The sequence below is a fragment of the Podarcis bocagei genome (genome assembly GCF_964188305.1).
Source record: "Podarcis bocagei genome assembly, chromosome: 2".
Classification (NCBI taxonomy): domain Eukaryota; kingdom Metazoa; phylum Chordata; class Lepidosauria; order Squamata; family Lacertidae; genus Podarcis; species Podarcis bocagei.
In genome coordinates, this window is record NC_138126.1 from 93849373 (window position 1) to 93864148 (window position 14776).

A 14776-nucleotide genomic window follows, 5' to 3' on the forward strand; every position below is an offset into this window, starting at 1 on the left:
GCAGACATTGAAGTGGCCACAGAAAACTAGCTGAAACATCTTATGATGTCCCCTAGTTTCAAAGCAGCATCTGGTGAAAAGTGGTCAAACATCCATCCAAGCTGTTCTTCTCTAGCAATACTCATTCAAATGTCCGAATACCCCATTTCACATATAAATGGAACTAAGAATTCAAAGTCATTCCTGGTGATCAGCATCCTGGATTTAATTTAGGAGTGCAACTTTTCAGCCTATAGGATAAGCAGAAGAGAAACGGAGAAATCACGTACCTGCTGAAAGTTATAAAACTGGGAAAGAGCAGAGGTAACAGCTTCACCTGAACAAGTGGTTGTGATAATTCGGACTTTAATATATTTATGTTTCCAATGTTCAAGCAAACTTACACCCCCAGGGAGAATTATTAAAAATGTCATTGGATACATATAGCAAGTTAGGCTGCTCTCTACAACAATTAACCCTATCTATAAGCTGTCCCCTCCAATGCTTTTGAAATACACTCGTGAGTTTTCCAACAAAATGCAAGTTCTGTTTAGGGACTTACCAAATCTCTTCTATAGGTCTTAGAGTATTAGAATCTCTGCAGGGCTGTCATAATTAAGGTGGCATTCTTGGCAAATCTTGGGAATGTTATATGGAAGGTAAGGAAACAGCATCCTTAGTTGGCTGAGTGGTACAGGGTGCTACCACATGACCCGGAAGCTGTACGCCGGCTTCCTCAGGAAGTAAAGCGAGATAAGCGCCACAACCCCAGAGTCGTCCATGACTGGACCTAATGGTCAGGGGTCCCTTTACCTTTTATAGGCTGCTACATTTCAAGACTGACACTGTAACTTGTACCCAGACAGAAGTCAGTGCAGACATCTGGCACATGTGTGAACATGAAACAAGGGAAGCATGAGGGTTAAGTAGTGTTTTTGTCACCTCTCTGATACAGAAGAGCACCTTTGCATCCTGAACCATGAAAAATTTAAAGCAGGGAAAGGAAGAATGTATGGAAATCACAATAACACTGGCTCAAATCCAGGAACTTTTTATTTCTCTGGAAACAACTCACCAGCCTGAGCAAAAATTGCAGGTGGCAATTGTACATTCTTTTAATTTTTTTTTAAAAAGGAAAGAAAGTGTTTGGTTTCATAAATTTCTGTCATAAGAAACAATTTCAATTATTGTACACCAAGCTTTTTACAAAGCATCCACGTTAAGATGGTTTCACCGGCTTCTACCATGCTGTCATCCTCTTATGCCATGCAACAATGCTACATCTGCTTAACACATTTTAAAACATTAGTATTACAAAGATACAAAGGGTCACCAGTCGACTGGTATTTTTAAGACATGGAGATTGTGACACATTTCCTCTTTCGTCATTTTCCTAAGGAAGTTACAAAAAAATAATAATTTAGTTCACGTGGACAAGATGTGGGATTGCAGTCCAGCCTTGGATCGTTTGGTTCGTACCTCCATTCGTGTAACAATGCCATTGGCCTCAAGGATTGGCTTCTGTGGTTCTTGTATTTCATAAGATCATAACAGTTATATGGTACCTCAAGGGTCATGGACTCCAGCCTCCTGCTTCAGCAGGAGTCACTAGACTTGGACCCTCCCTGATAGATGCTCCTCCAATCACCTCTTAAGGACCTCCAAAAAGGAGAACAATGTCACTCCTGACATCAGAAAGTTCCACTCCAAGTTATTAGTTCCATTTAGATCAGCGCATCTGCAGCAACTAAGAATTAGTTTTGGCCGAGCCCCAAGGGTTCAGGAATGCCATTTTCAGTCTGGGCCAATTTCACATGGATTCAGCCCTTTGTCCTTGGCCTCTTTGTACATCCTTTGGAAGTCTTTGATGCGAGGGGCACAGCCTAACCTGGCCTCCCCAAAGTGCATGTGGCCCATGAAAAGGAAGTCTCCTTCTCCTGGTTTCACCCCACATTGCAGCAGGGTCTTGATCTGTCCTCGCCACCTCCCACTCTCCTCTGCGGGCTTGAAGATCTTGGTCTTCTGCCTGTAGATTCTGTTCACACTCACGTCAATGATGGAATCTTGCTGTTCCTCCTCATTGATTACATTTTGGATGGTACCTCTGACAACTGGGGAGAAAGATTTGGACACATAATTAGGTTGAGGGTTTATACATGCAAATATATTCACCTAACATTCCGCTTAATATCACTTGGGTTCTGCATAAGGATTATAATTGGGGCAACTGATTCAGCAGCACCCTTGAAGACAATGGACGGTGTCACCACCAGAAAGTGAGGTACAATTCAAGCAATGTTGCCATCAAAACACATTTCCTTTAGAACAGAGTTCCCCAAACTTGTGTCTCCAGCTGTTTTGGACTACAATTCCCAATATCCCTGACCACTGGTCCTGCTAGCTAGGGATGATGGGAGTTGTAGTCCAAAAACAGCTGGAGACCCAAGTATGGGCATCCTGCTTTAGGGTATTTCTCAGCCTCATTGTATATTCCTGCACTGAAGTCATAACACCTGCATGAGTAGCTTTTTTAATGTTAAATTTACAACAGGCAGCCAGATTTGTCTTCTTTTGAAGACGTTACTCACAACAAAGTGTTATATCATACTCAAAATTCCTCCTACAGAAAGTACCACTGAATAGGGTTTGCATGGTTAAGGTTATTAAATACACACACAGAGAGAAGGACATTTCAGTTGCATTCTATTAATGGCCCAGGAACATTTATATTGAATTCTCTGGCACACTGCCAGGGAGAAACACTTGCAGCAAGATGCCACCTGTCTGGGCAGCATTTTCCAGCATGGCTAACCTAGATCAATCCCACTGCAATTCCTGGGTGCTGCACCCTCACCCCCCCAGTCAGAATATTGCCCATTCCGTTCACTGTATTTATATCTGCAGCACATGTCCAAGACCCAACATGCCCAGCTGTTTCATTACAACATTTCCTTAACATTCCAAGCGTGGGAAAATTGCTTTAATGCTCTCTAACGATCACTAGGAGGAAAACAGCTACCTCGCAAGTCACGTTGGGCAAAGCCACTTGTCTTTCTCAATGGCGGCATCAGGCTAGGGCAGAAGTCTAGGTTCCCATTCAGCAGGATGAAGAAAAGCCCCCTCCCCAACACGAGAGACATACCACCATTTGAAATAAGCAAGGTAAAACACATGGTGGCAGGTGGTGCTGTGGTCTAAATCACTGAGCCTAGGGCTTGCCGATCGGAAGGTCGGCGGTTCAAATCCCCACGACAGGGTGAGCTCCCGTTGCTCGGTCCCTGCTCCTGCCAAGCTAGCAGTTTGAAAGCACGTCAAATTGCAAGTAGATAAATAGGTACCACTCCGGCAGGAAGGTAAACGGCGTTTCTGTGCACTGCTCTGGTTCACCAGAAGCGGCTTAGTCATGCTGGCCACATGACCCAGAAAAACTGTCTGTGGACAACCGCCAGCTCCCTCAGCCTGTAACGCGAGATGAGCACCGCAACCCCAGAGTCGTTCGCGACTGGACTTAACTGTCAGGGGTCCTTTACCTTTACTTTACTTTAAAACACATTAGTATCTGAGGCATCAGACACTAAGGGGGGCATAAGTTCATTGTGTGCAGACCATTGGGGGAGGCTGGAAATAAAGAGGATACCTTGTAGTAGTTGAACTCAGGGTGTTGGAAATTTTCAAACCCCAAATAGGAACTACTGTATCAGACTCTCTCAGGCAAAATATATTTAGAGCAAAATAAAGCAATCAAGCTTACATATTCTGGCATGCTCTCTGCTTACAAAACTGATCAGAGCCATTTACACCACAGCAATTCATATACAGTGGATGCTCGGGTTGCGAACATGATCAGTGCAGGATGCACGTTTGCAACCCGCAGCGGTGCGTCTGCACATGCGCGGGTTGCGATTTGGCACTGCTGCGCATGTGTAAAGCACAATCTAGCACTTCTGTGCATGCGTGCCTGCCGAAACCCGGAAGTAAACCATTCTGGTACTTCCAGGTTTCGGCGTGTCCGTAACCCGAAAAAATGCAACCTGAAGCGTCTGTAACCCGAGGTATGACTGTACACAAGTGAGACTATATGCCACAGTTTCAGTGGATACACACATGAAAGAGATCTGTTTTCTCAGTGGTTCACAGCTCACAGACAGTTCTTTGAATTGGAACTGTTTTAAATTTCACCGCCCATCATGGACTTCCACCTTACTGAAAGGTGAACCCAGTCATATGGGCCAAATTAAACTGCAATAGTGACATGGCTAGGCGCAACGCTCCCTGACCAGCACAGCATTATCCTATTCCATCCTGACACAGACTGCCCCATCTCCTATTCTGCTATTCTTAAAGCCCATTGTGGGTTGGCCTCTATGGGGACAAAAAGGCCTATGGTGTAGAAAAGGGCCCTACTCCATCCACATCATAAAGGGATAACATGTAAAACTCATCCATTCTTTTCTTTTTTTACCTTCCCCCCCCAACCCCCCCAACTCACATTTATATGAAAACAGGCATTTGAGTATTTGGGCTTTTGTTAAGGTTCCATTTAGGAACATCAAGAGGGCAATTCCTAATGCTATCCCCTAAAAACCTTTGAACTTCTACCTCTATTATTGCCGCCTGTCCCTCTTTGTCCAGAACAGAAAAGAGCTAGCCAAATATAATGACTTTAATTGAAGCTCTTCAGAGCTAAAACCCATAAAAGCCCTTTCCTCCCTTTCCCCCTTTGTGCTTCTGGACACACTTTGTTTACTCCGAAATGGGAAGAAAAGGACACCCTTGTTTGTTGCAATCCGGAGCTTTCAGTTTGCTCACTGTTTGCTGAGGTCTCTGCAAGCCAAATCCAGCAGGTTGTCACAATGAGGGAGTGGGGAAAGAGGGGTTTGAGAGCGTGATGGTGAAGGAAACAGCAACGGAGAAATCAAATAAACTTACCGAAGTCACTAGTGCAGACAGCCAAGAGGACTTCCGTGTCACTGCAAGGTCGGCAGGGAGCTGAGGAAAACAGAAAGGGCATTTCAGTATCTCAAGAACGTGAATGCCACAAAAACCGAAGGATTTTCACTAAACACACACACACACACCCTTTAACCTCAAAGGTCATGCTTGATGCACCACTGAAAGCAGCATGCAGGGAGCTCACATCTTTAGCTTGGCAAAAATAATGCCCTATCAAGCAGGGGAGGGACCTTTGGCCATGTCCACACGATACATTTCAAGAACTCTTACTCCACTTTAAAAACGCCCTTAACAAACTACAGGTCCCAGGATCATGTCAGGAAAACCACATCTGTTAAAGTGATCTGAGTGCTTGGCATGTGTGGTGTGGATGTGGCCGTTTTTCAGCCTGAAGCCCACCTTCCCTTCTTGAAGGGGGGGGGATGTGTGTGGATGCTGCACATATCAAAGGTTGGTGGGGCCAGTGGCAAAAATGGGCATAGCAATAATAATAATAATTTATTATTTATACCCCGCCCATCTGGCTGGGTTTCCCCAGCCACTCTGGGTGGCTTCCACCAAAACACTAAAATACAATAACCTATTAAACATTAAAAGCTTCCCTAAACAGGGCTGCCTTTAGATGTCTTCTAAAAGTTTGGTAGCAACACATCCACCTATGTACAAGAGGTTAGTTTCTACTCACACTCCCCCTCCAGGCAAGTTAAAGGCATCATTAGACTTCAATGACATTTTCCAGCCAGACAAAAACACCTAAGGAAGTTATGAAACAGGACTGGCGAGAGGCAAGGCTGGAGGAGAGAAGGTGGGGAGAGATCAGAGGGCCAGATAGACACAGTTGAGGCCCCTGGGTCTGAGGATTCCCCCCCCCCCGTGCTTTAAGGACTAGATTTACAGCAGGTTCTTCCCTGCTTCTGAGTTAATTTGGCTATCTGGTGGCAATCATAATCCTATTTTTCTTATCATTAACCTTTCTAGGGGTTTATTTCTTCTCTCATACACAACTGTCATCTAAGTGGAAAGTAATGTGGGTGGTGGATGATCCAGGAAGCAGGTGCTACAGCGGGGAAGGTGGTTATCTTTAATAATTGCCACAGTGAAAAACCATTCAAGTGCCATTCAAGATGGTGTAGATCTTTTCTATGGCTTAAAACTATGGAAATGCAGAATCCGGGCAGGCTCTCCAGGTTTGTTGGACGGGGCCATTTTCTACTTGTTTTCTCTCCAGCCACAAGGTGCAGAAATGCTTCACAATAATCATAGCAGCTGTGTGCCAGAGGACGGTTATGGGAGCCTCAGCAAATCACATCCATAAATGTGATTGGCACTTTTTCTGCACAAATCATGATCATGGGGGCCAGATCACAAGTAAGAAAGTCCCCATCCCTTAGCTACTTGGTGACCTTTGTGATCAAACACAAACACACACTGGGATATAATTTGGAAATTAGAATAGTGCCATGTAAAAAGTCACATAAACGAATCTTCTGTAGTAGGTCTGCTCCAAAACCTCATTGGTCTAAGAAAATGCTGATTCAAGTATGTTTCAAGAAACAAAGGTTCTTGTGTCATACATGGCTGACACAGGAAGATCAAGTGGAGACTCAAGGCCAGATCTGTTACAGCTCCCAAGAATCATGTAGGCTAGAAACAGTAGAGAGACCCTATTGCAGGGGTAGGCAACCTAAGGCCCGGGGGCCGGATGCAGCCCATTCGCCTTCTCAATCCGGCCCACGGACAGTCCGGGAATCAGCGTGTTTTTACATGAGTAGAATGTGTCCTTTTATTTTAAATGCATCTCTGGGTTATTTGTGGGGCATAGGAATTCGTTTATTTTTAATTTTTCCCCAAGATATAGTCCGGCCTACCACATGGTCTGAGGGACGGTGGACCGGCTCACGACTGAAAAGGGTTGCTGACCCCTGCAGTAGAGAGACCCTATTGCTAATCTAATCAAGGGAAGAATGTAGCTGCTCTTTGTACGGGGCCAGCTACTTCTGCCGGGAGAAGGTGGGTGCTGTTAGGAGTGCAGATGTTTCTATAATACCCTATTCAGTTATGGAATTCCTTTTCTCTCAGAGGTCTGCCCTATCTAGCAACATGCTAATTAAATCTACCCGCTAGAGGCCCAGAGACTGGGAAGGGGGTTGGGTGAAGAACACGACCTTCTTTGTCATCCCAACAAGGCACTTGCAACCATCACGAACGTGAAAACCCTCCTCCTCCAACTGTAGTAAGGATCCAAAATTAAGCTCATTGGTGGCTTAAGACAGAACTGAAGCACTGGAAGATTATAGAACCTTTGCCCTCCTCTCATACCACCTGCTATTTAATGACTATATTTTTTCCATTTGAGCAAAAGTGAAACAAGTAGCCTGGGATCCCATCCTTAAACTCATATTTTATTTTATTTTATGTTTATATTCCACTTTTTTTCTCCATGGAGCTCAAGATGGTGTGCATGGTTCTCCTCAATTAATCCCCACAACAACCCTGTGAGGTAGGTTAGGTTGAGAGGCAGCGACTGGCCCAAGGTTACCCAGCGAACTTCATGGCTGAGTGGGGGTTTGAACCCTGGTCTCCCAGGTCCTACTCTGATTATCTAACCACTACACCACACTGGCTCTTCAGGACTGGAAAAAGAGTCCAACTGATTTCAATGGAATTAAGAAGATGTGAATCAGTTGCCCCTCACTCCGCCCCCTTTTTATAGCCACATGAAAGGCATTAATGTGCACACCGCCAGCTCATAGAATCCATCAGTGGCTGCTTCTACAACTTCACTGTATCCTGTGAGTCGCTAGCTAGCACACTAGTATTCTGTTACTATAAAGAAAATCACCCACAACAGCTGAGAAATTCAGGAGGAGCAGATAACTTGTGACCAGCCATGTGTTGTTGGAGTACAACTCCCATCAGCATGGCCAATGTTCAGGGATGAGGGAAGCTGTAATCCAGCAACATCTGGAGAGCTACAGGTTAACCACCCTGGACCTAAGAAGCAGAATATAACACATTCCAGTAAATGTGCTTAGGATCATAATCCTACGACCTGGTCAGATACAGTTCCCCATGGAGAATTCTCAACTAGGTAAGTAGCCAGCTTAGATGGAAAGGATACCTTGGGTTGTTTCTTGTTTTATCTGAATGCAAACTCTTGTTTGAATACAGCATCCACTCCTAAACTGAGGGGACGGGAGTTCTGGATAATCAAGTAAAGGTTCAGCCCAGTTTGCTTATTACTTTTTGCAAGGGATAACAGGTCAGAACAAGGAACTCAAGAGGGCATCACTACAACAAGAGTCCACTCCCAGAGAACATCTGCCTAGTCCAATACAAGTAACATTTGACGGTTTTGGTCAGGAGGGTGGGTAGACTTTGGACTTGTCAGACATACTTTTGCTTTTTATAAGATTCCTGTGACCCACCAAGCAGAGCCTGGTGCTTGCAACAGACATATGGTTTTCAGCATGGGAACTAAGCTGAGTTTTTCACACAAAAGCCCTCTTCTGGTCAGCTTTCTTCATTTCGGCCACTTAACTCAGGTGCTATTGTTAAGCAATTGAGTCAGAAAACCCTTCTACTGAAAATCACCCAAAGATCCACCAAGAGATGCTGACCTGCCTTGTGCTCACCCCAGCATAGCTAGCTAGCGCCTAGAATACTGAATTTCCTTGCCTCAGCTTAGAAATCTAATATTGCAGAACAGAAGGTCCCAGAGAAGCACGGACCCAACCTGAAGGATTATGTCTCCAAATCCAACCAATTGCTCCAGCCAGATGATTTATATACAGCTCAGTACTTCATATAATAGGATTACACATACAAAGCACGACTTTATCAAGAGGAAGAGAAGCCTGAGCAGAGAAATTGTTCCCTCTTTGATGCAAGAATGATTTCTTGATTAGTACAAGGAACTAATGCAAAGGAAAGCACATACAGTACTGAATACTACTTTGGGGTTTCTGTACACAACTCTTGAGCATGCTTGACAAAGGGTGCTTTAATTTAGACACTACAAGGAAGTGCCTAGAAGAAGTCTGAGTGATTCGTGCCTTCCTTTATGCACTTGTCATGTAACTACCTGAAGCAGCATGCACCTAGAAGTCATTATCACAGTGGAGATGGCAGGCACTGGATGGGCAAATCTCTTCTGTGACATGTGAGTGCTTGAGTCTACTCAATGCCACAGTTAGGATCACTTGTAACAAACATGTAAGAGCAAGTTCCCCCAACATTTATTACCTTATATAAAATCTTCACAGTGCACCAGGTGCTTTCTGCATTAAGGTGCGGGTTGGTAGGAGAAGAAGCACATGTAGAAACTCTACAATATGCTATTCAAAGTCCAACAATATTCAGACCATCAAAAATGGTGGGTCTTTGTGATTAAGGATTCTCACAAGGTGAAATGATGCCGATGAGGAGCACATTTATGCACTTCTATATTGACTTCCTAAAAGGACACGGGTAGTACTGTGGTCTAAACCACAGAGCCTAGGGCTTGCCAAACAGAAGGTCAGAGGTTCGAATCCCCGCAATGGGGTGAGCTCCTGTTGCTTGGTCCCAGCTCCTGCCAACCTAGCAGTTCAAAAGCACGTCAAAGTGCAAGTAGATAAATAGGTACCACTCTGGCGGGAAGGTAGACGGCGTTTCCGTGCGCTACTCTGCTTCGCCAGAATTGACTTAGTCATGCTGGCCACATGAACTGGAAGCTGTACGCCGGCAACCTCGGCCAATAAAGCGAGATGAGCGCCGCAACCCCAGAGTCGTCCACGACTGGACCTAACGGTCAGGGGTCCCTTTACCCTTATATTGACTTCCTAGTTTGTGTGTTGCTATGGGAAGGAATCATTTACAGCTAAGATTTATGAATACAGACATTTTTATGAGAAAATCTCCTGCACACTTAGAAAAGCAAAGCCTGCCCCCCCCCCGCCGCCACCATGTTGAGCAATATAAATATATTTTAAGAAAACAAAAAATACATGCATCACGCTTACTAATGCATTTTCTGCTTTTGGCAGAGGTTTAGATATCCCCAATGCTCAGAATCCCAAGCAAGCAATAAAAACCACATATGCTCCCCAATAATCCAATCTACAAGAGAAAGAAAAGCAATTTCACTCCATTTCCAAAGCCGGATGCTAGCTCTGCTAAAGAGACCATGGCATAATGCTGGCATTGTGCATGCTTGCTATCAAATCAACTGGGAATTCCTTTGATGGAGTGTCGTGACCTGAAGTAACCTAAAGCAGCCCTTACCCGCACTTGCAACCCCTTGACCCCCACTGCCAACTAGTGCATCTGAAAGCCCTCTGTTTACTTCTGTACAGGAAAAGTGGAGATATTTTTACATTTTGCCTTGTGAAACTGCAGTGTAGGCCCAGGTGCCTTTAGCCAAGTGACTTCTTGGTTTCTGCTGAAACCATGGCAATAGGCTTTACTGCAAGCCAACTAACGCTGTAGAACACTTATTTCCTTCAACTGCAGTACTTCTCTGCAACAGGAAGAAATGGACATGAAAACTCCTGGGTCGGTGCAAGGTGGTCAAAAGTCTACATTATTTCTTGCAGCTTTTCCCCTGCGGTTAACATGTCTTACTGAGGAATTCTCATCATCTACATTACACAATATGTAGATTTCAGTTACCCCATGGCCAAGCCTCTCTTGCCGGCAGTCATTCACCTCCAGCTACTGCCTGGAGGTAGGTTTGCCATTAGAGCTCCTCAAATGCCGACCAGGGTGAGAAGTGCTATGTATACTATTGGGTTTTTGTGTTCCTAATATTAGCACAAGGAAGAAAGAGTGGGGCCAGTAATTTGTGTGACAGTTCTTTTAAGACAGGTTATTTCATGATTACACAGCAAAGGATGCACCTAACCTTAAAAGAACAAAAATAACAAAATGCACCAAGCCCAGCGTTAAGGCCCAGCACCTTCAGAAAGCTGCTGGAGCCCCACAGCTAACACCTGCCCTGGGACCACCACCTTTAAACATTTTGCTCCAAGGCACTGCCAAAGGAGTAGATACCAGCAAAATGGAATGTAACTAAGGAAGCAGCAAAGATGGTCAGGCACCTTGAGACTGATCCACACCCTACATTCAACACACATGGTGTCCCCCTAAGAATCCTGGGAACTGCAGTTTGTTAAGGATGCTGGGGATTGATATCTCTATGAGGTGGAAACTACTGTTGCCAGAATTCTTTTGGGGAAATAATGTGCTTTAAATGTATGGTGTGGATCTGGCCTAAGCTCTAGGATGAAAAGCTGAAGGAGTCAGGCACATTTAGTCTGCAAATGAGGCTATTAAGAGGCTGTCACATGCAAATTTTATTTTCCTGTTGCTCCAAAGGGTAGAATCTGAACCAATAGGTTCAGGGGGGGGATTATTTAGCTTGCAAATGGTTAAGGACAAACCTCTTGATGGCATGAATAGTGGATCAGACTGCCAAACAGACACAACACATTTCAGCCCTCCTCAGATGTTTTAAACTGAGTCTGAATGAGATGCCGGAGTAGTGGGCTTTCTGCAATGATAGAGGTTTAGAGTAGGTGCCATTTGATGCCCACCCACCCCCCAACTCTGTAATTCTGTTATTCTCTCCAACAATAATCAGCTTCCGGTATTAATGAAAAGCTATGAAAGCAGTAGAAGAGAACTTTTGTTTTCTTCTGGGGTTTGACAAGAACAAGGTTTTTTAAAGGCACGCTGAACTTAAGATTGTGTTTCTCTTGACTCGACACCATCTTCATTCCATCCATAAACTTGCCTATGCCATAATTGCAGAACTGAGAACAACATCCAGCTGCTGAACAAAACGAACTAGCTTCTCTCACAATGTTTATAAGAAAAAGCTGTGTAAATTATAGGGAATGTCAGGGAGGAATAGACACACTGGAAACTTATAATGAGGAATCATAAGTGGTTCCAAAGTTCTATCGTTCACATTCAGAAAGTAAAGGTAGAGATCCTGCACCTAGGTACATATGTACTAACCTCATTAAAAATCAAAGCAATGTACGCTTCCATTGCTGGATGCAAGATCATAAACTTACGCCCATTTAAATCAACATGTAGCGACTATTTCAATCCAAAATCGAGACAAGGGCAAACTGGTTGCTCAACTATTGGCAGTTGTTTGAGTACCAGTGGTCAGAGTTTGATTATATTCATTATGGAAGGAAATCTGTTCCAACACTAGTGGCTCTTCTGTAATTATATGTGGGTTTAGAGAGTCCAATTTTCTCCAAGGTTGACAACAATTATGATCAAATCTGACTGGAATGGAAATGTTAGATGGTGGGGAAAACTATGAACAGCTGGGAATTGTTTTAGGTAGGGTGCACTCAAGGGCCAAAAAGCCACAACTCCAAAACAAAACGAAGCTCTAGTATGCAAAAATGGGGAGGGGGGAGATGCTTCCTGAATAGTTCTAGTGCTACAAAAATCTGAAGTGCTTCTCCCCAAACAAACCACTCCAGCTCCTTATCATGCCCAGCCAGCATGACCAACCATCATGGATGATAGGAATTATAGTCCAGCAACATTTGAGGAGCACCATGTTACTTAAGAAGATGATCTCTCTCATGTCACCACACTGAGAAAATGGACATCCCACCGACACCATTCTTGATGTGACCCAGAAGTCCCGGGTTCTCTCACTGTTTCTGTGAAATGCCCCTTTGCCTCCTATCATAAAAGTGCACCAACCCTGCCCTAACACTTCAACAAGTTCACTATTTCAATGGAGAAGTAATTGTGTTAGACCAGAGTCATACAGAAGCTTGATATCAGCACACTCAAATGTAAGATTTAATGGGTGAACGGGTTCAATGTCTGCGAGTCTCTGGCACAAGTCGACTAAAAACCAGAGCAACATACACCTGAGGAAAGCTTAAGGTTTCACTGTGGGGATCCTGGGGTTTGCCACCACAACTGGGGACTGAAGAAAACATAATATATTCACAAGGCTTAAGCGCTCTCAATGGTTCTTTTGGATTTGACAAAGTTATTAATCTCAAATTCTCTTTCATTCCTGTTAAGACTTGTGGCTTATTGTCATAAAAAGGTAAAAAAGCTAAGAAAAACAACAATTCGTCTCATTTTGAACATTCAACATATAAAACGATCCCTGCATCCTTTGACTGACTTTGCCCGCTGGGACTATGGTATTTCATTAAACGTATTTACAGGTTAACCTGTTTTTCTTTTTTAGAAAATTCAAGTCCGGAACCCCATGCGCAGCAGGGCTTGGTCTGTGTCCTAAAGAATCGACTGCTTTAGTTTCTTTTGCCCCTTCCTAAGGGAAAATGCTCTGTGTAATGTGGAAAAGTAGGAAGGCAAACCTTGGGCCAGGGAGACATGGGTTCAAACCGAAAACCTGTCTCGGCTTTGTGGCTCTAAACAAGTCACCATGTGCACACCAGCCCTGCCTTTTCCATCTCATGACGGAGGGAGCAAATACAGTGGTACCTCGGGTTAAGTACTTAATTCATTCCGGAGGTCCGTTCTTAACCTGAAACTGTTCTTAACCTGAAGCACCACTTTAGCTAATGGGGCCTCCTGCTGCCGCCGCGCTGCCAGAGCCCGATTTCTGTTCTTATCCTGTAGCAAAGTTCTTAACCTGAAGCATTATTTCTGGGTTAGCGGAGTCTGTGATCTGAAGCATATGTAACCTGAAGCGTATGTAACCTGAGGTACCACTGTACAAAGGTTCCCAAAACTTCCCTGCAATCAAAAACTCTGTGCGGGATCACAGACCTCCCTTTGGACCATGCTGCTAAATGCAACCTGGTTGATAGGTCTGGGGGCAAGACATGCCCCCAAACCTCCATCACAGAAGAAGGGTACAGGTCAGCCAGTTTAGAAGTAATAGGAAACTAGAGCTTGCCCTGACATCAGAAGTCATTGAAAGATCATCTTTACTGATAGTGCTGTGAACACACTAAAACCTGGTCCCAAACCATCATTCCCTGGCTCAACTGATCTCTCTTTCAGAAATTTGGATCGCCTATACTCTGCATTGTATGTCCTGTTTGCTATGGACAAAAGGGAAGATCTTAGAACTATCTCCCATTTAGTTAGAAGGAGGGGGGCGGCTTGTGGGCACACCACAAGTTTCCTGCCCTTTTATACTTGTAAGTTCTTATCTGTTATTTTGCTGAGCACAAAAATAACTTTCCCTTGCCCTCTGGTATCAGGACAATAAAACTAAGCCCTGGTATATATTAACCCAAGCTGGAGCCCTGCCAGGAAAGTGTCTCAGCCCCATATGGAATCCAGATTGGAGTGGAATTGAATTAAATGACTAGGAGCTGGTTAAAGTTAAACTTGGAAAGCAAGTTAGTGAAAGAAGATCAAAGTTTAAGGAAGCCTTTCAAAATAACCTAAGCAATCTTTTATGAGCGGTTTCTGAGAGAGGCTGGAAGTGTGGAGGAGGAGGCATGGATTTTGGTTCATTTCAGACTTTTTTCACAGAAAGTTGGGCAAAATTATAGCAACATCTGGAATTGCAAATGCAGACAAGGCTTTAGCTGAAGCATGGAACGTGCCACAGCGGCTGCTGACTAAAAGGGAAAATGCAGTCCATGAAGCTGTTCTCCTGGGCCAAGTCTCAATGAAATGAATGTGAATTACCACAAAATAGGATTTTGCCATACACACACACACACACACACAGAGAGAGAGAGAGAGAGAGAGAGAGAGAGAGAGAGAGAGATCTAGCCCTTCCTTCTTTTGGTCTCAAATAGTAATAAAAATGTTGTTTCTTGTATTACAGCAAAACTTCAGAGAAGTCACCCTTGAACCCAAAGAGTTCCCTTATGTACCGTAATCATTT

The 14776-nt window shown here is 44.1% G+C and overlaps 1 protein-coding gene across 1 annotated transcript in view; it reads right to left on the reverse strand.

The window, feature by feature from the left end:
* Window positions 1-1014: 1014 nt before the first annotated feature.
* Window positions 1015-14776, reverse strand: part of METRNL (meteorin like, glial cell differentiation regulator) — a 28355-nt gene continuing 14593 nt past the window's right edge. The window contains exons 3-4 of the mRNA XM_081183861.1: window positions 4909-4968; window positions 1015-2090 (exon numbers count right to left, since the gene is read on the reverse strand). Of these exons, the coding sequence (XP_081039987.1) occupies window positions 1774-2090; window positions 4909-4968 (377 nt within the window). The 3' untranslated portion in view covers window positions 1015-1773. The remainder of the gene's footprint in view (window positions 2091-4908; window positions 4969-14776) is intronic.